This window comes from Dermacentor variabilis, chromosome 5, assembly GCF_050947875.1.
Source record: "Dermacentor variabilis isolate Ectoservices chromosome 5, ASM5094787v1, whole genome shotgun sequence".
Classification (NCBI taxonomy): domain Eukaryota; kingdom Metazoa; phylum Arthropoda; class Arachnida; order Ixodida; family Ixodidae; genus Dermacentor; species Dermacentor variabilis.
Window position 1 is genome coordinate 204929410 of NC_134572.1, and position 24955 is coordinate 204954364.

General features: G+C 47.2%; 1 protein-coding gene across 5 annotated transcripts in view; it reads left to right on the top strand.

The window, feature by feature from the left end:
* Positions 1 to 24955, top strand: part of LOC142583458 (transmembrane protein 50A) — a 226449-nt gene that overhangs the window by 72928 nt on the left and 128566 nt on the right. For all 5 annotated transcript variants that reach the window (XM_075693936.1, XM_075693939.1, XM_075693938.1 and 2 more), the window contains exon 4: positions 8782 to 8874. In XM_075693936.1, the coding sequence (XP_075550051.1) occupies positions 8782 to 8874 (93 nt within the window). The remainder of the gene's footprint in view (positions 1 to 8781; positions 8875 to 24955) is intronic.

A 24955-nucleotide genomic window follows, 5' to 3' on the forward strand; every position in this document is an offset into this window, starting at 1 on the left:
TCATCAAGGCGTTGGAAAAGCAGACGAAGGTGCCTGTGGTGTTCGTCGGTGTTGCGAGAAAAGACCAATATGTCGTCAAGATAGACGAAGTAGAAGTCGTCGATGAAGCGTTGAAAGGTTTTGCCGGCGTTCCTCAGGCCAAAGCTCATGAAGGGAAACTCGAACGAGCCGAAAGGAGTAATGATTGCAGTTTTCGGGACGTTGTCCGGATTAACGGGTATCTGTGTGTAGGCCTTGACCAAGTCTAGCACGGAGAAAACGTGGCAGCCGGAAATGCAATGGGCGAAGTCCTGTATTTGGTGAACGGGGTACCTGTCCGGAATGGTGCGGGCGTTGAGGGCATGGTAGTCCCCACAGGGCCGCAAGCCTTCGGTCTTCTTCGGGACGAGGTGAAGTGGCGAGGCCCATGGGCCGTCGGAGGGGCGGGCGATTCCCTCCCGGAGCATGGCTTCGAACTCTGCTTTGGCTATACGCATGCGGTCCGGGGCAAGGTGATGGGCGCGACAGAAAACCGGGGGGGCCTAGGGTCGTCTGGAGGTAGTGCACAGTGGTGTGTTGCACATCATGTGGCAACCCGCTGGGGCACGTCAAACCGGGAAATTCGGTGAGGATGGCGTGGTACGATGAACTATGTTCGACACTGAGTACCTTGATGCTTGGCTGGTGGGTAGTCGTTCGCTGTCCTGGCGCGGAATGTCCCGTTGTCGCGTCGATGAGACGGTTGTGGTGGCAGTCCGAAAGGAGGTTGTAATGCGCAAAAAAGTCTGAGCCGATGATTGGCTCGGTGACGTCGGCGATGACAAAATTCCAATGAAGGTCACGGCGTAGGTTCTTAAGCTGGACGTGCAGGTGGAGCGAGCCGTAAGTTTTGATTGTGGACCGGTTTGCCGCGCTGAGCTCGAAAGACTTAGAAGGACGGGGACCTTGCAGATGGGCTCGTGGGTAGCAGCAAATGTCGGAACCGCTGTCGACAAGCAACCGCTGCTTCGTAATTTGGTCGGTGACAAAGATGCGACGGCCTCCAGGTTGGCAGCTCGGAGCCGTGGTCGACATTGTCGTGCTCTGTCCCCGAAGCGTCGATGGTAGTAGCATCGGTCGTCGTCACCAGGCTGCTGTGACGGGGTAGTGTTCTGGCCACGGCTTTGCGAGTGGCGCGTCGGCAAGTGTTGATCCAGTCGTCGTTGAATGGAGCTGAGCTGTCGGTTGATATCGTCTATACGGAGCGCAAGCTCCATGGTGTTCAGCGATGCGGCGACAGCCTGAACGGTGGGTGACAACAGCGGCACGGAGACCTCGATGATACGATCAGCGATCCCGGCAAGTTGGTCGAGAGGTAGCGTAAGATGAGCCTGTAGAATTCCCTGGACATGCGGTGGAAGTCGTTGAAGCCAAAGAGTTCGCAGTAACGAATCCTGGACTTCCGTGTTGCCCACGAGAGCAAGCATGTGGCGGAGGAGCTGCGAAGGCTTGCGCTCGGCAAGTTCTGCGGACTGAAGTTGTCGCACCTTCTGGTCTTCCGAGAGTGGCAGGCGGCGAATGAGTTCAGTCTTGAGGTGTTCGTAAAGGTTGGCCGGTGGTGGGTTGGCAAGGACATCCCGGACCTCGCTGGCATAGCGGGCATCGAGGTGGGCGACGACATAGTCGTAGCGGGTCCGGTCTTGTGTGACGTGCGCGAGGGAGAACTGGGCCTCAACTTGGGCGAACCATACCTCGGGTGAGTCGGCCCAAAACGGCGGAAGCTTTACAGCGACACGCCAGACGCCGTGCGGGGCAGTGTGCGGGATGTCATCTGCTGGGGTTGTGACGTCCTCGGCGGAGCCGGCAGGATGCTGCTACACAGAACCATTGAGCTGGTCGTGCCGTTCCTGAAGCTGCTGCTCTTGCTTCTGGATCACCTCTTGCTGCGTGTGAAGCTGTCTGTTGAGAAGTTCCAGCTGTCGTTGAAGGGCGTCTTGTTCGTCCATGTCGATGCGTTGTTGTTCGTTGTCCGGGTCACCAGATGTGGGATGTCATGTCTGCCGAAGGACGAATCCCAACATAAAAACGTAACGATTCTTTATTCGACTAACGATGGCAGCGGACGGGCATACCAACGCTACGTTCGTCCTAGTAGCGGAAGGTAGAAAGCGGTCTTTCTCAGCCAGGCAGCCTGTTTTTGTAGCCACCGTCGGTGACGCATACCTTGGGTGACGTGGTGTGGCGCTATGTTTTATCGACCATGCAATCCAGCGTGCAGCTGTGTTATGCTGGGCCAGATGATAAGAAGACGGAGGGTGCGCAGAAATATGCGCAGAGTGTGTCGCCACAACCTCATGCTCTGCGCTAACCCTGGCATCATACAAGATGTGGACGTGCTCAGCAAGGTGCGCTGCAGTGACCATGGGATGGTAAGAACTCGAACTAGCCTAGACCTGAGGAGGGAACGGAAGAAACTGGTACATAAGAAGCCGATCAATGAGTTAGCGGTAAGAGGGAAAATAGAAGAATTCCAGATCAAGCTACAGAACAGGTATTCGGCTTTCACTAATGAAGAGGACCTTAGTGTTGAAGCAATGAATGACAATCTTTTGGGTATCATCAAGGAGCGTGCAATAGAAGTCGGTGGTAACTCCGTTAGACAGGATACCAGTAAGCTATCGCAGGAGACTGAAGATCTGATCAAGAAACGTATATGTATTAAAGCCTCTAACCCTACAGCTAGAATAGAACTGGCAGAACTTTCGAAGTTAATCAACAAGCGTAAGACAGCTGACATAAGGAAGTATAATATGGATAGAATTTAACATGCCCTCAGGAACAGAGGAAGCCTAAAAGCAGTGAAGAAGAAACTAGGAATTGGCAAGAATCAGATGTATGCGTTAAGAGACAAAGCCGGCAATATCATTACTAATATGTATGAGATAGTTCAAGTGGCTGAGGAGTTCTATAGAGATTTATACAGTACCAGTGGCACCCACAACGATAATGGAAGAGAAAATAGTCTAGAGGAACTCGAAATCCCACAGGTAACGCCGGAAGAAGTAAAGAAAGCCTTAGGAGCTATGCAAAGGGGGAAGGCAGCTGGGGAGGATCAGGTAAAAGCAGATTTGTTGAAGGAGGGTGGGCAGATTGTTCTAGAGAAACTGGCCACCCTGTATATGCAATGCCTCATGACCTCGAGCATACTGGAATCTTGGAAGAACGCTAACATAATCCTAATCCATAAGAAAGGGACGCCAAAGACTTGAAAAATTATAGATCGATCAGCTTACTGTCAGTTGCCTACAAACTATTTACTACGGTAATCGCAAATAGAATCAGGAACATCTTAGACTTCTGTCAAGCAAAGGACCAGGTAGGATTCCGTAAAGGCTACTCAACAATAGACCATATTCACACTATCAGATGATAGAGAAATGTGCGGAATATAACCAACCCTTATATATAGCTTTCATTGATTACAAGAAAGCGTTTGATTCTGTCGAAACCTCAGCAGTCATGGAGGCATTACGGAATCAGGGTGTAGACGAGCCGTATGTAAAAATACTGAAAGATATCTATAGCGGCTCCACAGCCACCGTAGTCCTCCATAAAGAAAGCAACAAAATCCCAATAAAGAAAGGCGTCAGGCAGGGAGATACAATCTCTCCAATGCTATTCACAGTGTGTTTACAGGAGGTATTCAGAGACCTGGATTGGGAAGAATTGGGGATAAAAATTAATGGAGAATGCCTTAGTAACTTGCGATTCGCTGATGATATTGCCCTGCTTAGTAACTCAGGGCACCAATTGCAATGCATGCTCACTGACCTGGAGAGGCAAAGCAGAAGAGTGGGTCTAAAAATTAATCTGCATAAAACTAAAGTAATGTTTAACAGTCTTGGAAGAGAACAGCAGCTTACAATAGGTAATGAGGCACTGGAAGTGGTAAGGGAATACATCTACTTAGGGCAGGTAGTCACGGCGGATCCGGATCATAAGACGGAAATAATCGGAAGAATAAGAATGGGCTGGGGTGCATTTGGCAGGCATTCTCACATCATGAACAGCAGGTTGCCATTATCCCTGAAGAGAAAAGTGTATAATAGCTGTGTCTTACCAGTACTCACCTACGGGGCAGAAACCTGGAGGCTTACGAAAAGGGTTCTACTTAAATTGAGGACGACGCAACGAGCTATGGAAAGAAGAATGATAGGTGTAACGTTAAGGGATAAGAAAAGAGCAGATTGGGTGAGGGAACAAACGCGAGTTAATGATATCTTAGTTGAAATCAAGAAAAAGAAATGGGGCATGGGCAGGACATGTAATGAGGAGGGAAGGTAACCGATGGTCATTAAGGGTTATGAACTGGATTCCAAGGGAAGGGAAGCGTAGCAGGGGACGGCAGAAAGTTAGGTGGGCGGATGAGATTAAGAAGTTTGCAGGGACGACATGGCCACAATTAGTACATGACCGGGGTTGTTCGGGAAGTATGGGAGAGGCCTTTGCCCTGCAGTGGGCGTAACCAGGCTGATGATGATGATGATGAATTTCCTTCACATGATCGGGGTTCCCTGTGATTAACTGACCTGGGTAAACGTACTCCTTCACAGACTCGAGAGGCTGACTGGTTATCCTGAGCTCTTTTTCCTTTGCCTGGCTATTCATCATTATCTTTGTCTTCTGCATATTAATATTCCCCCCAACCTCACTCTTATACTCTCTCCGTTAAAGTCCTCAATCATTTGCTGTAACTCGTCTGCAGTATTGCTGAATAGAACAATACTGCAGAAGAGTAGCAATCAGTGAATTATTGCCGGATATCACAATGTAGCCTGGTTTCTATATGGTTTTGATTGGAGATTGTGCTTTTTTGGAAGTATATGTTTACTGAACGGTGGAAATATTTTACTTTGAAAAATTGTGCACTTCCTGTTCACTGGGAATGGCAGCCATGTTCAATATGAAAAGAAAGAACACCAGCAGATTGCATCACCTTTTTCTTTTTTTCTTTTGTTTATCTTCAAAGGACTGTTCTTGCAAACAAATATTCATGTTCTACAGAGATTAAACTAATTTAATTCAACATCGTTAAGAGCAGAGACTGAATCATGGTGTGCAGCAGACGAGACATGACCAGAGGTTCCGAGGTGGTAGGAGAGCGGAAGAGACCCCCATTTTTTCCATGTGTCCTTGTGGCACTGCAATAGTGCTGCGCCGATTTTGTTTTTCGATGCATCACAGGAAACCTTTGTTGCTTTTGTTTGAGCGAACGCGGTTAGCAAAGGCTCACTGCTTAAACTGTCGCAAAGTTGTTTCCATTTCTCAGCATAATTAGGCATCTTTGCTTTATGAGATTTCTGAAGAGCGTCGGCCTTTGGGCCAATGATTGCTGAAATAATTCACGGTTCCTAGCATCCTCTGTACTGCGAGTTTGTCAGCCAGTAGTTACATCATGCATCTTACTAGTGATTGGCTTGGTTTGATGCCTTTCTTGTCAATGAAGTCACCAAGAAACGATGTTGCCGATACCGATGGAACACTTGTTCAGGTTAAATGTCAATCTGCCACATTCTGCTGCTTGCGGTACTGACTGCATACACTTGTCATGTTTCTGCCTCGATGACCCCCAGACTAGCACATCATCGACGTATACAGTAAGCACAGAAAAATCTGTAGTGCCCAAATGGCGTTGCAGAAGTGCGAATTCGCGAGGTTTTGCTGTCCAGTGGAATTCGATGAAAACCAGAGTTTGCATCAAGGTGTGTGAAAACTGTAGCCCCCACTAACTCTGCCTGATACCGTATTTACATGATTGTAAGTCGACTCGAATGTAAGTCAACCCCACCATATCGCGTGTGACAGGAAAAAATAAAGAGCATACTGGAGGGTGCATTCGGTAACGAAAATTTATTAGTAGCTGACATGGTCACTGGACTACTCATCTTCACTTGTGCCATCATCGTGGCTGGTACTGCCATCGTCATCGCTGCTACGGTCCCACAGCGTGTCGTCGTCCAGCGAAATTCCACATTTTGCAAATGGCTGCACCGCGACATCTTGTAGAATAGCAGCCCACGCCGAATGCACCCAACCACATGCAGAGGCTCTTTTGACAGGTCCAATTAGCGTAAGTTCGCGGTCTTCTGCCGCCAGCCACTCGTACTCACGGCGGAGCAGGTCCTTAAAAGGCGAAAATCTGAGCTTGTTTCATGACCATGTCACACTTCACTGGCAGGGACCGATCACGCATTTCAGCGACGTACACCGCAAGCTTGGCCTACAGCTTCGGAAAGCGTCCAGACTTCGGCCCATGGGAAATTCTTCACTTGCCGTCACAGGTGAAAGTTTCACTTCACTTGCCAGTCGCCACTCTCACACCACCTGTTCAGAAATATCGAACTTGCGGCCCGCTGCAAAATGATTTGTTTCTTCGGTGTAAAGGATGGCAGCCCTCTTGAAAGCTGCTGTGAATGAGTGCCGAATGATTAGTGGGCCTGGGACACCCATGACGACTGAGGAAGCATGGAAGTAGCACGTAGCCAGCAGCTACACGGGCAGTCAAGGCGAACGCATCAAGCCAATGCCTTTGGTCAAACTAAGAGCTACTGGGAAAGAGAAACACGTGAGCAGTGTCTGATCTTCCATAAACTATCGATACTCCCCACAAGCGCCGCCGTTCTGAGGATGCTGCTGTGAATGGAATAGCGGCGCTTCCATCATCTATCGACCCCCCCCATTGAGTGTTGTGTGCACTGTAAAACTCTCAAAAATGTTGAAAAACCCTTCCGAGAAGTGAACAAATGCGCAGGATGGCGAAAAGCTACGGGTAAGGCCATAGAGCAAACATAAAATTGTAACTACATTGTAGCTCCTGTTGGTCTCGCTTTTTTGGCGGTGCCATGTTTTGGTTTTGATTGTAAGTCGTCCCCCCACATCAGACTTTCAGATTTAAAAAAATAGGTCGACTTATAATCGTGTCAATATGGTATGTCTTCCTGTCGCGGCATTGTGTAATGTTCCCTCATGATACATTAGTTTATCCTCCTGGGGTCGATACATACTTGAATTTTCCCATGTTTCTTTAGAATTATGACCAATAGGCTTACCCAGTCTTTGGGCTCGGTGACTTTGATTATGATGCCTGCATGCTCCATGCATCCGAGTTCTTCTTGAAGAGGTTCGTGGAGAGCCAGTGGTACTCGTTGGGCTGCTTGGACGATTGGCATGGTGTCGTCATGTATAACCATTCAACAGACCCTTTCCACACCGCCGCTTCCTGTAAAGAAGTGGCGAGAGTTCATTGCGATTTCCTCAGAACTACCGTATGTTGACATACTGGGTATACGCATGACATAAGACCTTTGCGATTTCCTCAGGACTGTTTTGAGATACTGCATGTACACGTGACACAAGCCCAAGATATTCACTGACCTGTAGACCCAGAATGGCCTGATGCCCCTTGGACACGACGATGTCAAGGATGGCGCAGTGGTCACCCAATGCTACTTCTGTACGAATGACACCATCATAACTCATCACACCCCCGCTGTAGGAATGTAACACTGCGCTGCTTGGTTTGAGGAGCGGCTTGAGGCGAATTTATGGTAGCATTCTAAGGATAGTAAATTGGCTTGTGCTTCTGTATAGACCTTGAATTTTAGTGGTACATTCTCTATTTAACCGTGCATTGTCTAGTCGTGTTGGCCTGCCACGCAGCGTGAAATGTCCAGAATGTTGTAAGTTATCTTCACCACCCTGAAGCTTATGAATTGTGGCAAATCTTCTGAAGCAGATAGCAAAATGGTTAGGTCATTGACATATTTGCGACATTTTTTCCTAAATGCGGGACAACTTCATGGTGGGTGCACACGTCCGCACTTAGGACACTTGTTATGTACGGGCAACTCACTTTGTTATCTGAAATGTTCCTTTTGCATCATGCCAACCTGGCTTTCCTAACGTGCCCAGACTCTATCTGGCACTGCTGCCGCTTCAGCTGCTTCAGAGGAACATGCTCAGCCTTCGGGGAAGTCAGCGTAGTGTCCTTTAACAATGTTTCCCGAACTTTCTCGTCCTTAGTGCCATAAACAATTTGGTCTTTAACCATTGGATTCTTTTGAGAGCTGAAGTTGCATGCTCGTTCCTGGATTTTTAAGTGTCACAGAAAAGGTTCGGAAGGCTCACCAGGGGCCTGGACTCGCATGCGGAAAATGTAGCACTTATGGACTTTGTTCTGCTGTGCTGCACAATGCGCATCAACCTTCTTAACGACAGTGGCACAGTCGTTCCTGCTCTGGTCTTCACCGAAGCTGAACGTGCTGAATATCTTGATGGCTTCCTCACCTACAACGCTCAGCAGAAGTGCTGTCTTGCATGATTCTATTAGGGGCTTGCCAGTTGGTTCTTATGTAGTGAGAAAAAAATTAAAACCTGTGCTTGAATGCCTGCCAGATCTTGGCAATTTCCCAAGCTGAGCTCAGTGGGTCTGGTGGCTTCAGGAATTCCATGGAGCTGGTCTTGCAGTGAAATGTTTGGTTCTTACAGTATTGGACATCAGTGTTAATCCTGCTTCTGACACCATGTATCGTGGTGTGCCGCAGACAAAACACGACCAGAGGCTCTGAACTAGCCGAGTTTATTGAACAGCCATGTATATATGTATACACGAAAGTGGGAGAGGGTGTGTTCCCTCACCACCTCATTTCCTGTGGGACACAGATATCGGTGACATCGCACGTGCCGTAGTAGCGAAGCCCATGCTCCGCCAGATAGGATACATAGATACGATAGAAGCTACTAATATGCTGCATCACTGTGCAGGTGCTCGGGTGTGGCTGTTCCTTGGATTCGCCCTTGGCTTTGGCTCACTCATCGCATCGTGCTGGATCTTGTTTGGTGATTACGTGACACAAGGTCAGTGGTGACATAGGCTGCCATGCATGTCACAGCCCTGCTGGCATTGGTGTAATGCCCTCTTTGATGTTGTCACGGTTCAGCTTTTGCAAGCTTTAGTCATTCGTTTATTAAAACTCTTGTGTGTCAACTGCCAGTAGACTGGGGCTCTGCATGCAGACTTCATGGTTTCAGCTTTCTTTCCTCTTTCTTTTTTTGTCCTGATAGACTTCTTGTAATGAAGTTTGCAAAATAAGCAGATAACAGACGTGCTAATCAGTATTTGTGCTCAACTTGCCTTCCTTGTCAGACCCATTGTGGGCAAGAAAGGCTGCTTGGTGTGTGCATTCAGGACTGGCAGGATTATTGTTGAGTTGCAGGTCATCACAGCCAGCAGTATGCAGTAAAGAAAAACAACACTCATGTAACAGTAACATGCAAACTCTAAGAATTGAATAAAGCATGGTGCCTGCCGGAATAGGTGGCTATCTCTGCAGTGGATATACAGCATGATAACACGGGACACATTTTTTAATTGTTGCACAATTTCTTTTTTTTTGTTTTTTCTTGTGCAATGTCGTAGAGCACTGCTTGTCAAATGAGCAACTTTCTGAAAGGCAGTTTCTACTGTGCAGTAGTTAGGGTATGAGACCACATGCAAAACATTCCATTTTCTGTTCATTCCATTCCATTCCCTATGCTTCAAAGTGTTCTTGACAATCAGGAGGTTGTTGTGAAGCCAACTTGCCTTTAACCCTTGCTAAAATGCATCCCCCTTGTGGGAAGGGAGGTGCAGTGTGAAAAATTAGGACAATAAGAGTATCCTTAATGAAAATAAGTCAACCACAGAAAATACATGTGTGCGAACGCAGTGTGCAACACATTGTTCGGCCATCGATGGGAAAGTGCAGGTACTTCATGGCTTTCATACAATCAGGGCAGGCACACATGCAACATACCATATCTACTCGCATAATGATTGCACTTTTTTCTCAAAAAAATTGCCTCAAATTCAGGGGTGCGATCATTACGCAGGTTAAATTTCTTGCGAAAAGAAAAAAATTTTTTATCCCACATTTGCTGCGGGATGACAACAGGTAAACAAACAGGCGGCTGCTGCTGTAACAATGCGAGACATCAAAGCAAAAACGGCGGCCGGTGGAACAAGCCGAACGCGCCGAATGCGATTTTTTTTTCTTTTCGTGAGTACATTACGCGCATTCAAACAGTTTCTTCCATATCAGTAATGAATAATATCATTAATATCGGCAAGTGTCTGGCAGCAACCTAGCTATGTCCACTTTGAGGGTACAGAAACAGAGATGGGCGTGCTTAGCTGCCAGTGACATAGAAACACATGGCAGGTATGCTGTGGAAACTGCGGCATTTGTCTTCACTACTATCCTAATGTGGCACGTTTCCACTACGGGTGGGATAATATCTTAGCTGTATTACAAGTGTCGGCGTTTGAATAGGATACACTTCTAATGTATCAGTGTAAACGTGGCTACTATCGTTTCCGCTCGCTATTTGTTGCATGCCCACGAGTGCAGACGAGAAGAATTGAAAGGTGTCTTTTTTGTTGTTGTTGTTGACCACAACCATTATAAATCCTACAAATAATAAAGCCAAGGCAAGTTTGGTTGTAGCTTTTTTTTTTTTTTCCATAGAAGTGTGGAAAGTGATGAAGGGAATAAAATGGGGCATCTGCTTCAGAATGTTTCATGCATGCAGACTGCTTGGTATGTCTTGAAGAATCGTTTGCGTAGCATTTGACAGCATTCGACAGATGGTAAGCGCGATCATCATTAGCTAGACTTGGCACACGACATATCGCTCTGGCAAGTCGGGGTGTGATCATTACACGGGAAAGAAAAAAAAATCGAATTTTGACTACAAAATTGAGGGGTGCGATCATTATGCAAGTAAATACAGTATGTATCTGATGATGATGGTGGTGGTGGTGGTGGTGGCAAATCAGTTCTGCGGAATCCCACAAGGTCAAGGAGGTTTCATGATCAGGAAAATTGCCATATATCCGATTGTAGCATGAAGCTACAGAGGCTTGTAGCTTCATATTTGCACCTAAAAGACAGTTGAAGTTGGGCACAATTCGAAGGGAGTCATTGCAGACTAACTGCATCTGCATAAGTAACACCCAGCAAAACGTGGTCTTGTAAAAAAAAGAAGAAAGAAAGAAAACAAAACAAGAGCACCAGAGTTGACTGGCATGCACAGAAAGCACAAAAATGCACACTACACTTCACGCATGCACACAACCATCATGCGGTGACTACATCCACAGAATATTCCACCAAGTGCACACAGAACTGCCATCGGCACGTTTTCGTCCCGCAGCCCCTCTTTGGTCTTTGTGGAGTGCAGCACTGTACTCCATCTCATCGAGCAGCACTGGGCCTGCTCTGGGCCTGCTACCAGCAGTAAAGTGAGCTGAGCGAGGGCAGTGAGCTCACTCGTTGGCTGGTGCCATGCATTATGGTGATGTTGGCTACGTTTCCGGATTGTGCTTCTGCATGCCTCCGCGATGCGGCGCCACTGCCACCTTCAATGTAGCAAGCATTGGGTCCTCTCCACAGTTGGCAGTTGCCTTTGGAGTGTGCGGAGCTTTGTTTCTTTCGAGAAACCATCATGCGCTGCATCCTAAATCTGTCGAAGGCTTTCCTACATACAGTGATGTGGCCTGACAACCAGTGACTGTCTTGCGTGACCTAAATGCCACCCCGACGGCAAAATGATTGTTTTGTGCCAGGCTGTCAGACAGGTTATGTCTACGGGAAGGGCGGCACGGAAAGCACGGAAGTTTGACGTTTCGAAGGGTGCAGTACTCGGGAAGCAAGGGCAAAATAATCTGCATTAAGTGGGCAAAGCTCTGGACGACACATGTGTGGTCTGTGAACTGCACTTTGAGCTGCAGTAGGTGCTAATGGACTATGTGCACATAATTGAAGGGAAGGAAATGCTTACTCCACGTGCAAAACCTTGCTTGAGAGAGGACGCTGTACCTACAAACCTGCCTAATTTGGCATCGTGCTTGACGAAGAAGAAGCCGCGAGAAAGACCATCTTGAAAGAGAAAACGGCTGGGAAGTGTTCCAGTCGAAAAGAAGCTATGTTCTTGTACCAGTGGTGGTACGGTTGGTGTCTGCTCCGAACACTCGACAGAAAGGCTTGCAGAGTGTGCACAGCTTCTGGAAGCGTGTCTAGAAGAAAACTCAGAGGATCTGCAAGCTAACACATATGCAAATTTATTTGGCTGCTTAAGACTACCCTCCATGTTTGGGAGCACTGCACCACTTCCCAGGCAACAATGGCTTTGTCTACTACTACTGCACATCTGTGCTGACTGCAAAAATCGAGGTACAGTCGGAAAAAGTAGTCATGTTCGGTCACTCCTTGTCTGATGTGTATTGCAAGGTGTACACTAGAGGTAGTTTGCTGAAAGAGGTGCCATTGCGAAGTGAAGGCTGAGACTTACCGTATTTACTCGATTCTAATGGGCCCTTGATTGTAACGTGCACCCGTTTTCCATGACAAAAATAAAATAAAAAAGGAGTACAATACCGCACACCTCGTGCTTTCACATAAAAATGCTATTTTCTCTCATTTGGAAAAAACAGATTTATTCCCAATACACTAAAGTAGCGATGAATAAAGACACCAACGGAAGTGGTGTACCTTGCCATGATCTTGGCTAGTAGAGCGAAGTGAACACAGTCACAGAAAGGAACAGACAGGACGAGCGCTGACTCTCAACTAAATTTTTATTAAAACGAAAAACATATATATAGGTGATATATAGGTGATTGCAAACATATATATAGATGATTGTGTCTGTGTTCACTTCGCGCTACTAGCCAAGATCATGTTACCGTACCAACTCGCCCAACTGTTTATCCTTTTGTGTACCTTGCCGCCAAGATTTTCACTGCACCGGTACGAGTCGCGTGGGGCAATAGATATCACTCGTCGTCGCTATCAGACAACTCCTTATCGCTATCAACAGACCAAAGCATTTCATCCTCGGTGCCGTCCATGGAATTCGAAATCCTGCACTTTTTAAAGGCCTTGTTGACCATGGTAGACAGTATCGTGCACCATGCATCTTTCACCCATCCAGCAAAGTCTGCAGCGAGGCACGCTTCATTTTATTGACGGGCGTGAATTCGTGGCAGCCACTGACAAGCCATTCGGTGTAGAGCACCCGAATTCTATCTTTTACTCGCTTGTTCAAACGAACATCGAGCAGCGATGTCATGCTGCTGGGTATCACGGCAAGGTCGGTGTTGCATGCAGCCAGCTTGTCCTTTATGTGCTGGTGAAGATGGCACCTGAATGCGTCGAGCACAAGCATCCCACACAGACCCAAACTGCCGCCAGGTCTCTTTCGCCAAACGTTATCGATCCAGTCAGCGACCAAGTGTGTGGTCATCCAACCTTTTTCATTTGCGGGCACAATCATGCCCCTTGGAAACACGATTCCTTTCAGGAGCATCTTGCGTCTGAAGAAAGGTATGGGGCAGCTTGTGCCCATCTGCAGTGCAACAAAGCATTGCGGTGGCTCAAATTTTTTTGTAGCCGGAACACAAAACGCGCACTTGCTTTGCCCCCATCTTTTCAACGGTTGTGGTGGCAGGCTTGTCAAAGTAGAGCGCCGTCTGATTGGCATTTTGAATCTGTCCAAAGTGGTAGCCGTTGCTACGGCACAACTTCAATTTGTACCGCTGAAAACTGTGCAATTTCTCTTCATAGTCTTCTGGTAATTTTTGGCATACCCCTGTCCGCCTTCGAAGAGAAAAGCCTTTTCTTTTCATAAAATTTGATAGCCTGCACTTGCTCGCTTTGAAGTCACTCCGCATTAGCCCTTTCTGTATGGCTAACTGCATCACCCGTACTTTGAGCAGATCGGTCGTCACAGGCCGCTGTGCCGCTTGCTGCTCTTGCACATGTTCCGCTAGCAGCTCTTCTATTTTGGCGAAGCGGCCCTGCTTTGGTCCACTGAAACCCTTCCTTGTTGCTTTGCTGGCGAAAATATTCTCCTTCTGTTTGCGCCAGTCCAACACGCAAGTTTGGGAACTCTGAACGCCCGTGATGCGGCCCAATTTCCGTCCGTCTCCGCGCACATAACTTTCCTTTTAAATGCAGCATCATGGTGGACTCGGTGCGTCTTCGCAGTCAGAGGAGGAGGAGAAACATATATTTAAAAAAGAAAGGAAAGGACAAGCAGGTGTCTTCCTGCTTGTGCAGGAGGCGCCCTTAGTCCAGGGCTCCTGCGGCTCTTGCTGTCTCCCGGGCCTGCCGCGCCAGTTGCTGCTGGTTACGAGGGTTCGAACTAGTCAGCGCAGCCTCCCATTGCTTGGGTGTGGGGTTGGGTATTTGTGGGGCTGCCTTCACGTTGGGGCACGCCCATGTGGTGTGAAATAGGGAGGCGTAGTCGTTACAATGGGGACATTTGTGTGAGTATACTGTGGGGTGTATTGCATGTAGTCTGCTTAAATGGGGGTATGTATTGGCTTGTAGTTGTCGCCATGTTACGGCGTCTTCACATAAGAGGGTCTTGTGTGGAGGTGGGTATTGTCGTCTGTTCAGTCTGTGGTGTTGTAGTGTGGCATCGTGTTGTAAAGGTACAGGCTCCATAGATGCGGCCGTAACCCTCTCTTGTGGCGCCCGGGAGGCATGAGCTCGGGCTACAGTGTGCGCACGCTGATTTCCACGGAGGGACTCGTGTCCTGGAGTCCACACTACTTCAACATCCGGGAATCGGGAGGCTTGTTTGAGGAGTTGGTGGGTGATTGAAGATATTTTGCCTCTCGCGTAGCTATGGCAAGCTGCCTGGGAGTCAGTAATAATTGTGACGTACTTGTTGGTCAGACTAGAGGTGATGGCCAAGGCAATGGCTGTCTCCTCCGCTACGAGGGCGCTGGCAGTGCAGACCGTCACCGAGACCACCTCTTGAAGGTTACGGTAGACAACGCTGGCCGTCATGGCTGCTGTTTAGGGGTACTACGCACCATCCATGTATAGTGTTGTGGGGAGGCTGCCATATTTTGTCTGTAGAGTTTTTGCGCGAGCTTGGCAACGATCAGGATGGTGTTCCGGGTGCATGCTTCTGGGGATAGGGGCTACTTTGATGGGCTCCCGGAAGGTGGGGGCCAGATGGATTGCTTGTTCGTGGTCTTTGCCGTGTGTGGGGTAGCCTAGGCACGCTAGGACTGTTCTTCCTGTTGGTGTGAGGGCTAGGCGTTCGCGTTGGCTTGTGGGGTGGGCATCTATAATTTCCCTTATAGTATTATGGACTCCTAGGGCTTCAAGCTTGAGTGTCGCCGTTCCCGGTGGTAGGCCGAGTGCTTGCTTGTAGGCTTTCCGAAGTACGTCTAATTGATTTATCTCCTTCGGAGTAAGGGGTAAGTATGGGGCAGTGTAGGCAGTGCGACTGATTATCAGGGCCTGGACAAGCTGTATTATGTCGTCTTCTTTCAGTCCGTATTGTTTGGTGGTGATGCGGCTGACCATTCGCATGATTTGGAAGGTGGTTTGCTTGAGACGTTGGATGGTGTATGCGCCTCTGCCGTCCTGTTGTATGCGGAGGCCGAGAATGCGGACGCGGTTTACTGTGAGTATTTCTTTGTCGTCGAGGGTGAGTGTGATGTGGGGTATTTCATTGAGTTTTTTCCGCGATTTCTGTCGAACGACTAATAGTTCTAACTTCTTGGGGGAGCACCGGAGACCACTTGTTTTTGTTTATTGCAGGATGACGTCGGTCGCTTGTTAAAGGGCGCCTTGTTTCTCTCCTTCGGAACCAGTGGTGGTCCAGATAGTGATATAATCGACGTATATTCCATGCCTGATTCGTGTTATTGCGTTGAGTTTCTCAGGTAATTTCATCATAGCAATGTTGAAAAGGTTGGGTGATAGAACAGCACCTTGGGGGGTTCCTTTGTTGCGGGTAGGTAACGTCGGGGGTTCTGAGTGAGCCAGTGCCTATTGTAGCTGTGCGGTTGCGTAGAAAGGTGCGTATGTAATTGTAAGTATTACGACCACAGTTCGTGAGACTTAGGTTTGTAAGGATGGTATAGTGAGCCACATTGTCAAAAGCGCCTTTGAGATCGAGTGCTAGAATCGCACCGGTGTTTTAGGAAGAGATGTGTTCAAGAACTTGTTCCTTCAGCTGAATAAGGATGTCGTGGGTAAAAAGGTGGGGCCGGAATCCGAACATTGTTTTGGGAAAGAGGTCGCTAGATTCTAGGTAAGGTTGAAGTCAGTTCAGAATGACATGTTCCAGAAGCTTGCCTAGGCATGAAGTCAGTGAGATTGGTCTCATATTTGCTTAGCTGGAGAGCTTGCCTGGCTTCGGAATGAGTATGATGGCCACATGCTTCCAGTCTGCTGGTAGCGTACCCGCTTCCCAGTGATGATTAAAAAGGTCAATAAGAAATTGAATGGTGCCATCATCTAGATTGCGCAGGAGCTTGTTATTTATATTGTCCTTGCCTGGGGTGGTGTTTCGTGTGAGTGCATGGAGTGCTTGTTGTACCTCAGTGATAGTGATCGGCTTGTCGAGGTCGTAATTGTCGCTCCCACTGTACATTGGAGGCTGTCCTTCTGCAGGTTTGAAACCGCCTATGTACCCCGTCTGCAACTGCTCCAGGATTTCGTCATCAAAACCCGGATGGTTGTAGAGGATACGTTGGATTGTTTGCTGGCTAATTACCTTGCTTTGTGTGGGGTCAAGAAGATGGCGTAGCAGCGACCATGTTTTGGCCCCTGCTAAGATTGCCCTGCAACTTGTTGCATAGTTGTCGCCAGTTGTGATGGGTGATCTCCCCAGCATAAAATTCCACGGTTGCCGGGAGTTCCGCTATACGTAGTTTAAGTTTACGATTATGTTTTTGGCGCTTCCATCTCCTAACAAGGCCTCGACGTGCTTCCCAGAGGTGAAGAAGGTGTGGGCCTACGGCCGGTATGTCTGTGGTGAGTGTGAGAGGTTTTGAATGTCTGTCTACGTCTTGTGGGAGCTCTCGTACCCACTGCTCAAGATCCGTAATACCCGTTGAGGAGTCATCCGCTTGCTCTTTGCGAAAAGCTGTCCAATCTGTGAGTGTTGTCTTCTTTATCGGGTGGCGTGCATGCGTAACGTTCAATGTGGTGCCAAGTATGCAGTGGTCACTGCCCAGAGTTTCCTACGTGTTGTGCAGGGCTTCCATGCTGATTGAATAAACACAGAAAACGGGAAGACAGGCAGTAGACTAGGTTACACCAGCGCCTGGTTACATGTACAACATGGAGATATGCACATGGAGGAAGCTACGGCAGCTGAGGTAGAAGCATGCACGAGGCGGCCATTTTTCGAATGCCGATGGCGATATGGTAACGCAGATTTAGGGTCGTACTCGATTCTAACGTGCATGCAATTTTTGGACCTGTTTTATCGGAAAAAAGGTGCGCATTAGATTTGAGTAAATATGGTGTGTGGTGGCACCGCATCCCAAGAGAATTATGAAGATGTGTGGTTCACTATAAAACTAAACGACCAAGTTGTTTCATGCCACGTATCCTCCATCGCTGCTTTGTCCATGCTACTGCAATCCAAATCCATATCAAATGTGTGCAGCATCCCACCTATGCACAGCATTCTGTGTGCAGTGTAATCACGCGTTCGCATGAGTAATAATGGTGACTGAGTTGCAAAAAAGTTGCTATTTTCTGCGTCTTGTGGGCTCAGGGCCAGGGCTTCAGAGCCAGTGGCCAGCTGAGACTCTCAGAGACGACACAGAGTGCAGGAATCGTGCAAAGGACAAACTTTACTGTTCGGAGCCCAGACCATTTGAGACCCAGCTTCCTGATCGCCGCTCCCCATGCTTCATGCGCGTGACCTGGGCACATGAGCCCCGCTCTGATGATAATGAAGGCGGCACCGCCATGCTGCCATGCGGCTGACGTACCCATACTGCCCACTCCCCTGCTGATCACGGATCCATGTTGAGGGAGATGAGGTCCTCGAAGGGCGCTTGGAGGTCCAGTGGAGCCAGTGCCTCTGCACTTGGCGGATGTTCCTGGGGTGCATCTAAGACCTCGTCATGAAGAAGGTGGGGGCGCAGGGACCGGGGCAAAGCAATAGCAGCCTCCACGGTGCCAGGACCCGGCGGCTGAAGGCTAAGATTGTAAAGCACAGCTGCGGCATGTCAGGGCCGGTGGAGGGACCCTGCAGGATGAGCGCTTCGGGAGATCTCTGGCACGCAGCATAAGGAACAGAGTATGTGGGCTTCCTCTGGCATATAGACAGCAGGCTGCTTGGATGGATTACATCTCCACCTTACATTCAACTTTACTCAGATGGTTATGTGGCAACCTGTGGGGAGAACATTCTAGACCTTGTCCTTGTTTCTAACCGCAATATAATAATATCGCTATCATCCGTTGCTGGTCTAAGCGACCACAAATTACTTCTATTTAATCTCTGCATCCCAGTTCCTTTTAGACAGCCCTCAACCAAATACATTAGGGACTACAACAAAGCAGATTTTAGCAAAATTAACACTGAACTGAACACTTTTTCAATTTTTTTTCGTGAGACTGCTCCTTCTCATACAGTAGATGAAAACTGGTTGCTGTTTAAGAATAAATTATTATGGCTTGTTGAGAGACATGTGCCTCTTCGCATTCTCGGTGATTTAGGAAAACCCTGGTTTTCTAACACACTTTGGAGGCTGTCGGGAAGGAAAAAACGTCTGTTTCGTGATGCAAAACGCTCTAAATCTTGTTCAAAGTGGGACAAGTACTTCAAATGCCTGCGCAAATACAGTAGCACTTTGAGACAATCCAAAAAGAAGTTCTTCCACCACGATTTGCCTAACATCATACGTGTCAACACCAAAAAATTTTGGAATATTCTGAAACCAAACAATAGCTCCAATAACATTTCCTTGACTTATCCTGACGGTTCAAATGGGTCACTTGATCAGCGGTCAGATGGAATGAACTCATATTTTTCTTCTGTTTTCACTCATGAGCCTGCACTGAAGGACTTTGATTTGCCCAGCCACAGTTTTCCCCCTCATGTTTCCCATTACGATTAATTTTCAAGGCATTATGAAACTTATTGATAACCTAAAGATTTCTAGTGCCCCCGGGCCAGATAACATCACTGCTAAGATACTAAAAGGTACGAAAGCAATTTCCAGTCTAATATTAGATAATTTTTACCCAGTCTATTACTGATAGTTCACTTCCAAATGAGTGGAAGATTAGTAAAGTGGTACCAGTATATAAGTCAGGCAGCCACTCTGATCCTTCCAACTATCGCCCCATTTCCCTAACGAGTATTCCCTGTAAACTCCTAGAACACATAATATATTTGCAAATACCATGTCGTCTCGGTGATCATTCCTTCTTTTTTCACAATCAGCACGGTTTCCGGCCTCGTTTGTCATGCGATATGCAGCTTTTTGAATTTATTACTGAACTTCACTTGAACTTCGACTCATCACTTCAAACTGATGTCGTATATCTAGACTTCGCCAAAGCATTTGACTGTGTTCCACATCAGTGGCTTTTGGCCAAACTTTCGTTCCTCGGTCTCGATTCTCTCACACTGTCATGGATCCGTTGCTTTCTTACTAATCGATTCCAGTACACAGCTATCGGAAATAATTGCTCAACCACTGCTAGCATCATCTCCGGAGTACCACAGGGGTCCGTCCTCGGTCCCCTTCTCTTTCTCATCTTCATAAACGACCTTCCCAACAGCATTTCATCCAATATCCTACTTTTTGCAGATGACTGCATAATCTACCGTCGCATTACAGACCCAACCGACCATGCAATGCTCCAAAAAGACTTACATTCATTAGGAACCTGGTGTTCCAACTCTTTAATGAAACTTAACATCTCCAAATGTAAAGTTATGCAGGTATCCCATAAACACTCTAACAAGGATCACCCATACTTTTTAACCTCGACAGCCCTATCCACCGTTGAATCGTATCATTATCTTAGTGTCACTGTTAATAGCAAGTTGACCTGGTCTGACCATATAACAAAATTGGCTACCGACACCAATAAATCACTTGGTTACGTCAGACGTACCCTTGCGCTGTGCCCCTCATCCACAAGAAAACTAGCTTATGAAAGTTTTATTCGTAGTAAACTTGAATACGCCTCAGCTATTTAGAGCCCAAACCAAGCTTACTTAATTAATATATTAGAATCAATACAAAATCGTGCCGCTAGATTCATCACTTCCAGGTACAGCCGTGAAGAAAGTGTCAGTGCGATTAAATCATCTCTAGGACTCGAACCATTGGTGTTGTGTCGGAAAATTGCAAAACTGTGCCTTTTCCAGCGACTTCATTATAACTTCCCCGAGCTGCATGGAAGGCTTCTAATCCCACCAACCTGTACATCTCGTCGCCTTTTTAACTCTTGCAGCATCCAGCGCTTGCATGGTTCAACATTTTCCTTTAATCAATCGTTTTCGCCTAGCGCCATTATAGAGTGGAACGATTTACCAGATAGAGTTGTCAATGAGCGCAACCCCATTATCTTCAAGCAGCTGCTTACTGATCACCTCAAACCCTAACCTTATAATGACCGTACTGTGTCTTCACTCTTTTGCGATTGCCGTCCCACATTGACTGTTCTGCTGATTTGCTTCTGCATTCTATTCAATGTGCCTCTTGGCTTTTTTGTTGTTGTTATTGCTATTTGTTTTAATACGAATCCACTGGTTGAGTCTTGTAAGAAATTGTAACCATATCTTTGTTTCTATATTTATCTTCTGTAACCCCCCTTTATGTAATACCCCGACAGGGGTCCTTAAGGAAAAATAAATGATGATGATGAAAATGATGATGGATAGCACTCGGAAAGGAGGAGGCCCCGGAACGGCTCGGGAACCAGCTCCAGTGAGTTGCCGATGAGTGGCCATGGCTGTAGCTCTCAAGGCAGCCGCAAGACCAAGCCAATGGAAACGTTCATGGAATCAAGAGCCATCCAGGTGGCGACAGTGCGGTGGCCAGCGGGCAATGACCGGCGAGCAGGATGGGCTTAGAGGGCATGCACCAGTCATGGAACCGGTGATGCTGGCTGAGTGAGCGTGGAGAGCGGGACATCTGTAATATAAGATTGCTGGTATGGCAATGCTATTATGAAACTTCTTATGTCGGGCTTGATATCTTGCGCTTCAGTGTTGAACGAGCCAGCAAAAGGGGGTCATGAGAGTACCGTAAGTGTTAAGGGGAGGGTGCGCGAAACATGGCAATTGGGCTCCGAGACATGTATTCGTCTGTAGTGGACAGTACTCATAGAGCCCCGCGGTAGAAGAAAAAGAGACTGTATGAGTGCCATCAGGCATATAGCCTCTATGATGGTAGCTGCGACATTAACGCAGTCATCTGTTTAATAAATGGCAATTCTTTGTGGCCCTTCTGTTCCTATAAGTTGGTGACCACGAACATGTTACCACATCACAACTGTATACATCTATCAAGTTTCTTCGCGACGCCATGGAAACAGCCGCTGAACAACAAAGCCTCGAAGAAAACGGAACGTCTTCCGTCGCCGCACTGAAACTTACCGATTTCTGGCCTTCGAACTGTGAACTCTGGTTTCTCCACACCGAGGCGCTGTTTTGCCATCACCTAGTATCATCTCAGGCTGCCAAGTACGACAATGTCGTGAGTGCACTTAACCAGACCACTGCAGCTTTGGTCCGCGACAGTTTTGCTAGCTCCTCCGCCCGATGATCAGTACGATACCCTTAAGCGGGAGTTACTATGGCATACCACCGGTTCTGAGTCACAATGGATTCAACAGCTCCTCTCATCAGAGGAACTTGGTGACAGAAAACCGACTGAGCTGCTTCGCCGCATGACACAACTCCTGGGAACCAGTCCATCATTATCAGACTCGAAAATGCTTCGGGAGCTCTTCTTACAGCGTCTGCCGAACCAGGTAAGCATGATTTTATGTAACTCACCTACTACGACGTCTGTCGAGGCCTTAGCGACGATGGCATACCAGATTATGGATTCTTTCCATCCTGTGATATTCACTGTTGACCATTGTAATGCACCCGTTGCAACACAACCCCAATTACATCTGCACTTTGACGAACCCGACAGTTCAAGCACGGACTTTGCTGCGCAAGTATAGGAACAAACTAACTACTTGGCTGGCTTATGCTTTCACACTAATAACCATCAGAAGTGGCATCGCTGGCATGACCAAAGCATGTCACGCCCTTCGTCTTCTTTTATTGGTTGGTATTGCACCAGATACGGCACTCGCGCATGGCAGTGCAACTTTCCGGGAAATGGTCGGGCCAGTCACTGATGTCGGCTAGTGTTACTGGCTCTACATTAAGCAAGCCACCGATGTCACCTTCTATGTCACCGACCGTGTCAGGAAAGTTTGCTATCTTGTAGACACTGGTGCGGAAATTTGTGTCATTCCCCCTACTTGTCAAGACGACAGAAGACATCGCCATGACACGTTTTTTCTCACTGCCATCAACAGTTCCAACATTAAAACGTACGGCCAGAAATCTGTCACTCTTGACCTTGGTCTGAGACACCCTTTTCTATGGCCATTCACCGTCGCTGACGTCCGCGGGCCAATCATCGGCGCTGATTTTCCATGGAAGTTTAACCTTCTCATCAACCTTTGCAACTGCTGTCTTCTTGACTCCTCAACAAACATGTTCGTACAAGGTATCACCACGTCTGCACCACCTTTGCACACACACGCACCCAGGTACCGAAACTGTGGTCGACCATCCTGCTTGAATTTCCAGATCATCCAGTAGTGCACAATGTCATGCACCACATCGTGACTAAAGGACCACCAGTATACGCCCGACCTCGCCACTTAGAACCAGACCGTCTGAAAATTGCAAAGCGAGAATTCAGACACATGCTAGAGTTGGGCTTCGTTTGCCCTTCTGCTAGCCCTTGGTCATCTGCTTTAACAAGGTGCCCGAGAACACAGGCGATTGGCGACCATGTGGCGATTACCGCGCCTTGAACAAAGTGATGATTCCCGATAGGTACCCTATACCTCACATCCACGATTTCACTGCATCGCTTCATGGGCACTGCACATAGGTCGGCGCACTCACTCATGCTCACTTGCACTCATTTCAAAGGCATGAGTGCGAGTGAGTGCCAGTGAGTGTGAATGGAGGTGAGTGAAGTGAGTGCCAGTGAGTGTGACTCAAGGAATTTGAGTTAAAGGTGTTTTCATTAGGTGTTCTATAGTGCTTGTAGCCTGTTGACCTAGAATGATTCAAATAATTTTGTACACATGTGTCAATCGTTTTGTCACCATGAATAAATTGAAACAAAAATTTTAGTCGTGCTAGTTTGGCCCTACTTTGTAGTGTTAATAAACTGGCTCTTTTTAATAATTCAGTCGATTAATCCGCTAACTTGTATTTATTATAAATGAACCTTATTGCCTTCCTCTGCACCCCCTCTTGTGAGTTCTTTTGTGTACGTAAATCAAACAATACATGCGTACTCCAGCACTGGTCGAACAGGCATGTTGTAGGCCAGCAGATTTGTATCTGCTCGCACAAGATGAAGGCATTTTCTCAGAAAGATGAGTCGCTTTGGTGCTCAGCATGTACATGGATTTCCCCTTGAGGTTAAGCTCATGTTGTTAACATGGGTTTCCCATTGGAGAGTGCGTGTTAAAGTGACACCTAAATATTTACCCTGAAATTCACAAGTGAGAGGTGTATCATCAATAATGTAGGTAAAATCAGATATCTCTTTCTTTCTACTTACTGTTAGCATTACTTATCTTTGGGCATTTAGAGTCATCTGCCACTCCAGACACCAAGAAAAGGTAGAATTTTGTATATGGTGATCATCATTACAATCATCATTGCAATTAATTTCGTAGTATGAAAAACAATCGTCAGTGAATAGACGGATGTTACCATGTAATGGGGAAGATAAATCTGTTTTGTATATTAAAAATAAAACTGGGTCCAAAACACTGCCTTCTCGCACTCCAGATGTAACAGGTGCTAAACTGGAAGCTTGGGTATGAATATAGTACATGAATTATGAGCTGCAGAGGGTAGCACACTCAGATTCACTCGCACTCATTTAAAAGGTGTGAGTGCGAGTGCCTGTGAGTGTGAGTGCTAGTGAATGCCAGTGAGTGTGAGTGGAGGTGAGTGCAAGTGCAGGTGAGCACCAGTGAGTGTGAGAGGAGGTGAGTGCAAGTGCCAGTGAGTGTGAGCGGAGCTGAGTGCGAGTGCCAGTGAGGGCCAGTGATTGTGAGTGCGAGCGAGTGCCAGTGAAAGCGAGTGGAGGTGAGTGCGAGTGTGAGTGGGCGCTTGTAAATGCGAGTGGAGAGGAGCATGAACGTGAGTGAGAGCGAGTGAGTGCCAATGAGAGTGAGTGGAGGTGAGTGCGAGTGTGAGTGGGCGCTTGTGAGTGTGAGTGGAAATGAACGTGAATGTGAGTGAGTGCGGGGCCTGGAAAAATTATGGTGGTTAAGTGTGAGTGAGTATTCTCCCGCACTGGCCGACCTATGGTGCTGCATATTTAGCAAGGTGGATCTAGTAAAAGCTTACCATCAGATTCCTGTCGAGCCTTCCGACATTCCTAAAACTGCAATCATTACCCCTTTTGGCATGTTTGAATATGTGCACATGCCATTCAGCCTCCTATCAGTTGATAGAAATAGCTCATATTTGAAAATATTCTGTATGCATGTTTTTTTTTCGTATTTGAAAATGTTCGACTCGATTTGCAATGGGTTTTACTATTTCTTTCGAAGATATTTTTTTTGCTGTGCATTTTACTAACCCCTCCCTTCTGTTTTCTTTTTGAATAAAATAATCACTACCCCTTACTATTCAAACTGGATTACGTTTTTTTAATTTTTTAGCATGCTTACTAGAGAGTGACACCATTGGGTGACATGATGTAGGGAGCCTGTCTTGACATAAAACAAAGTTCTAAGTCACTCAGGGAATATTGCAATGGCACTCGGGGAAAACCTGGAAAACTCGGGGAATTTGGAATTGTCAACTTGGTAGACACCCTGCGTTCTCTCACACTGTCGTCACC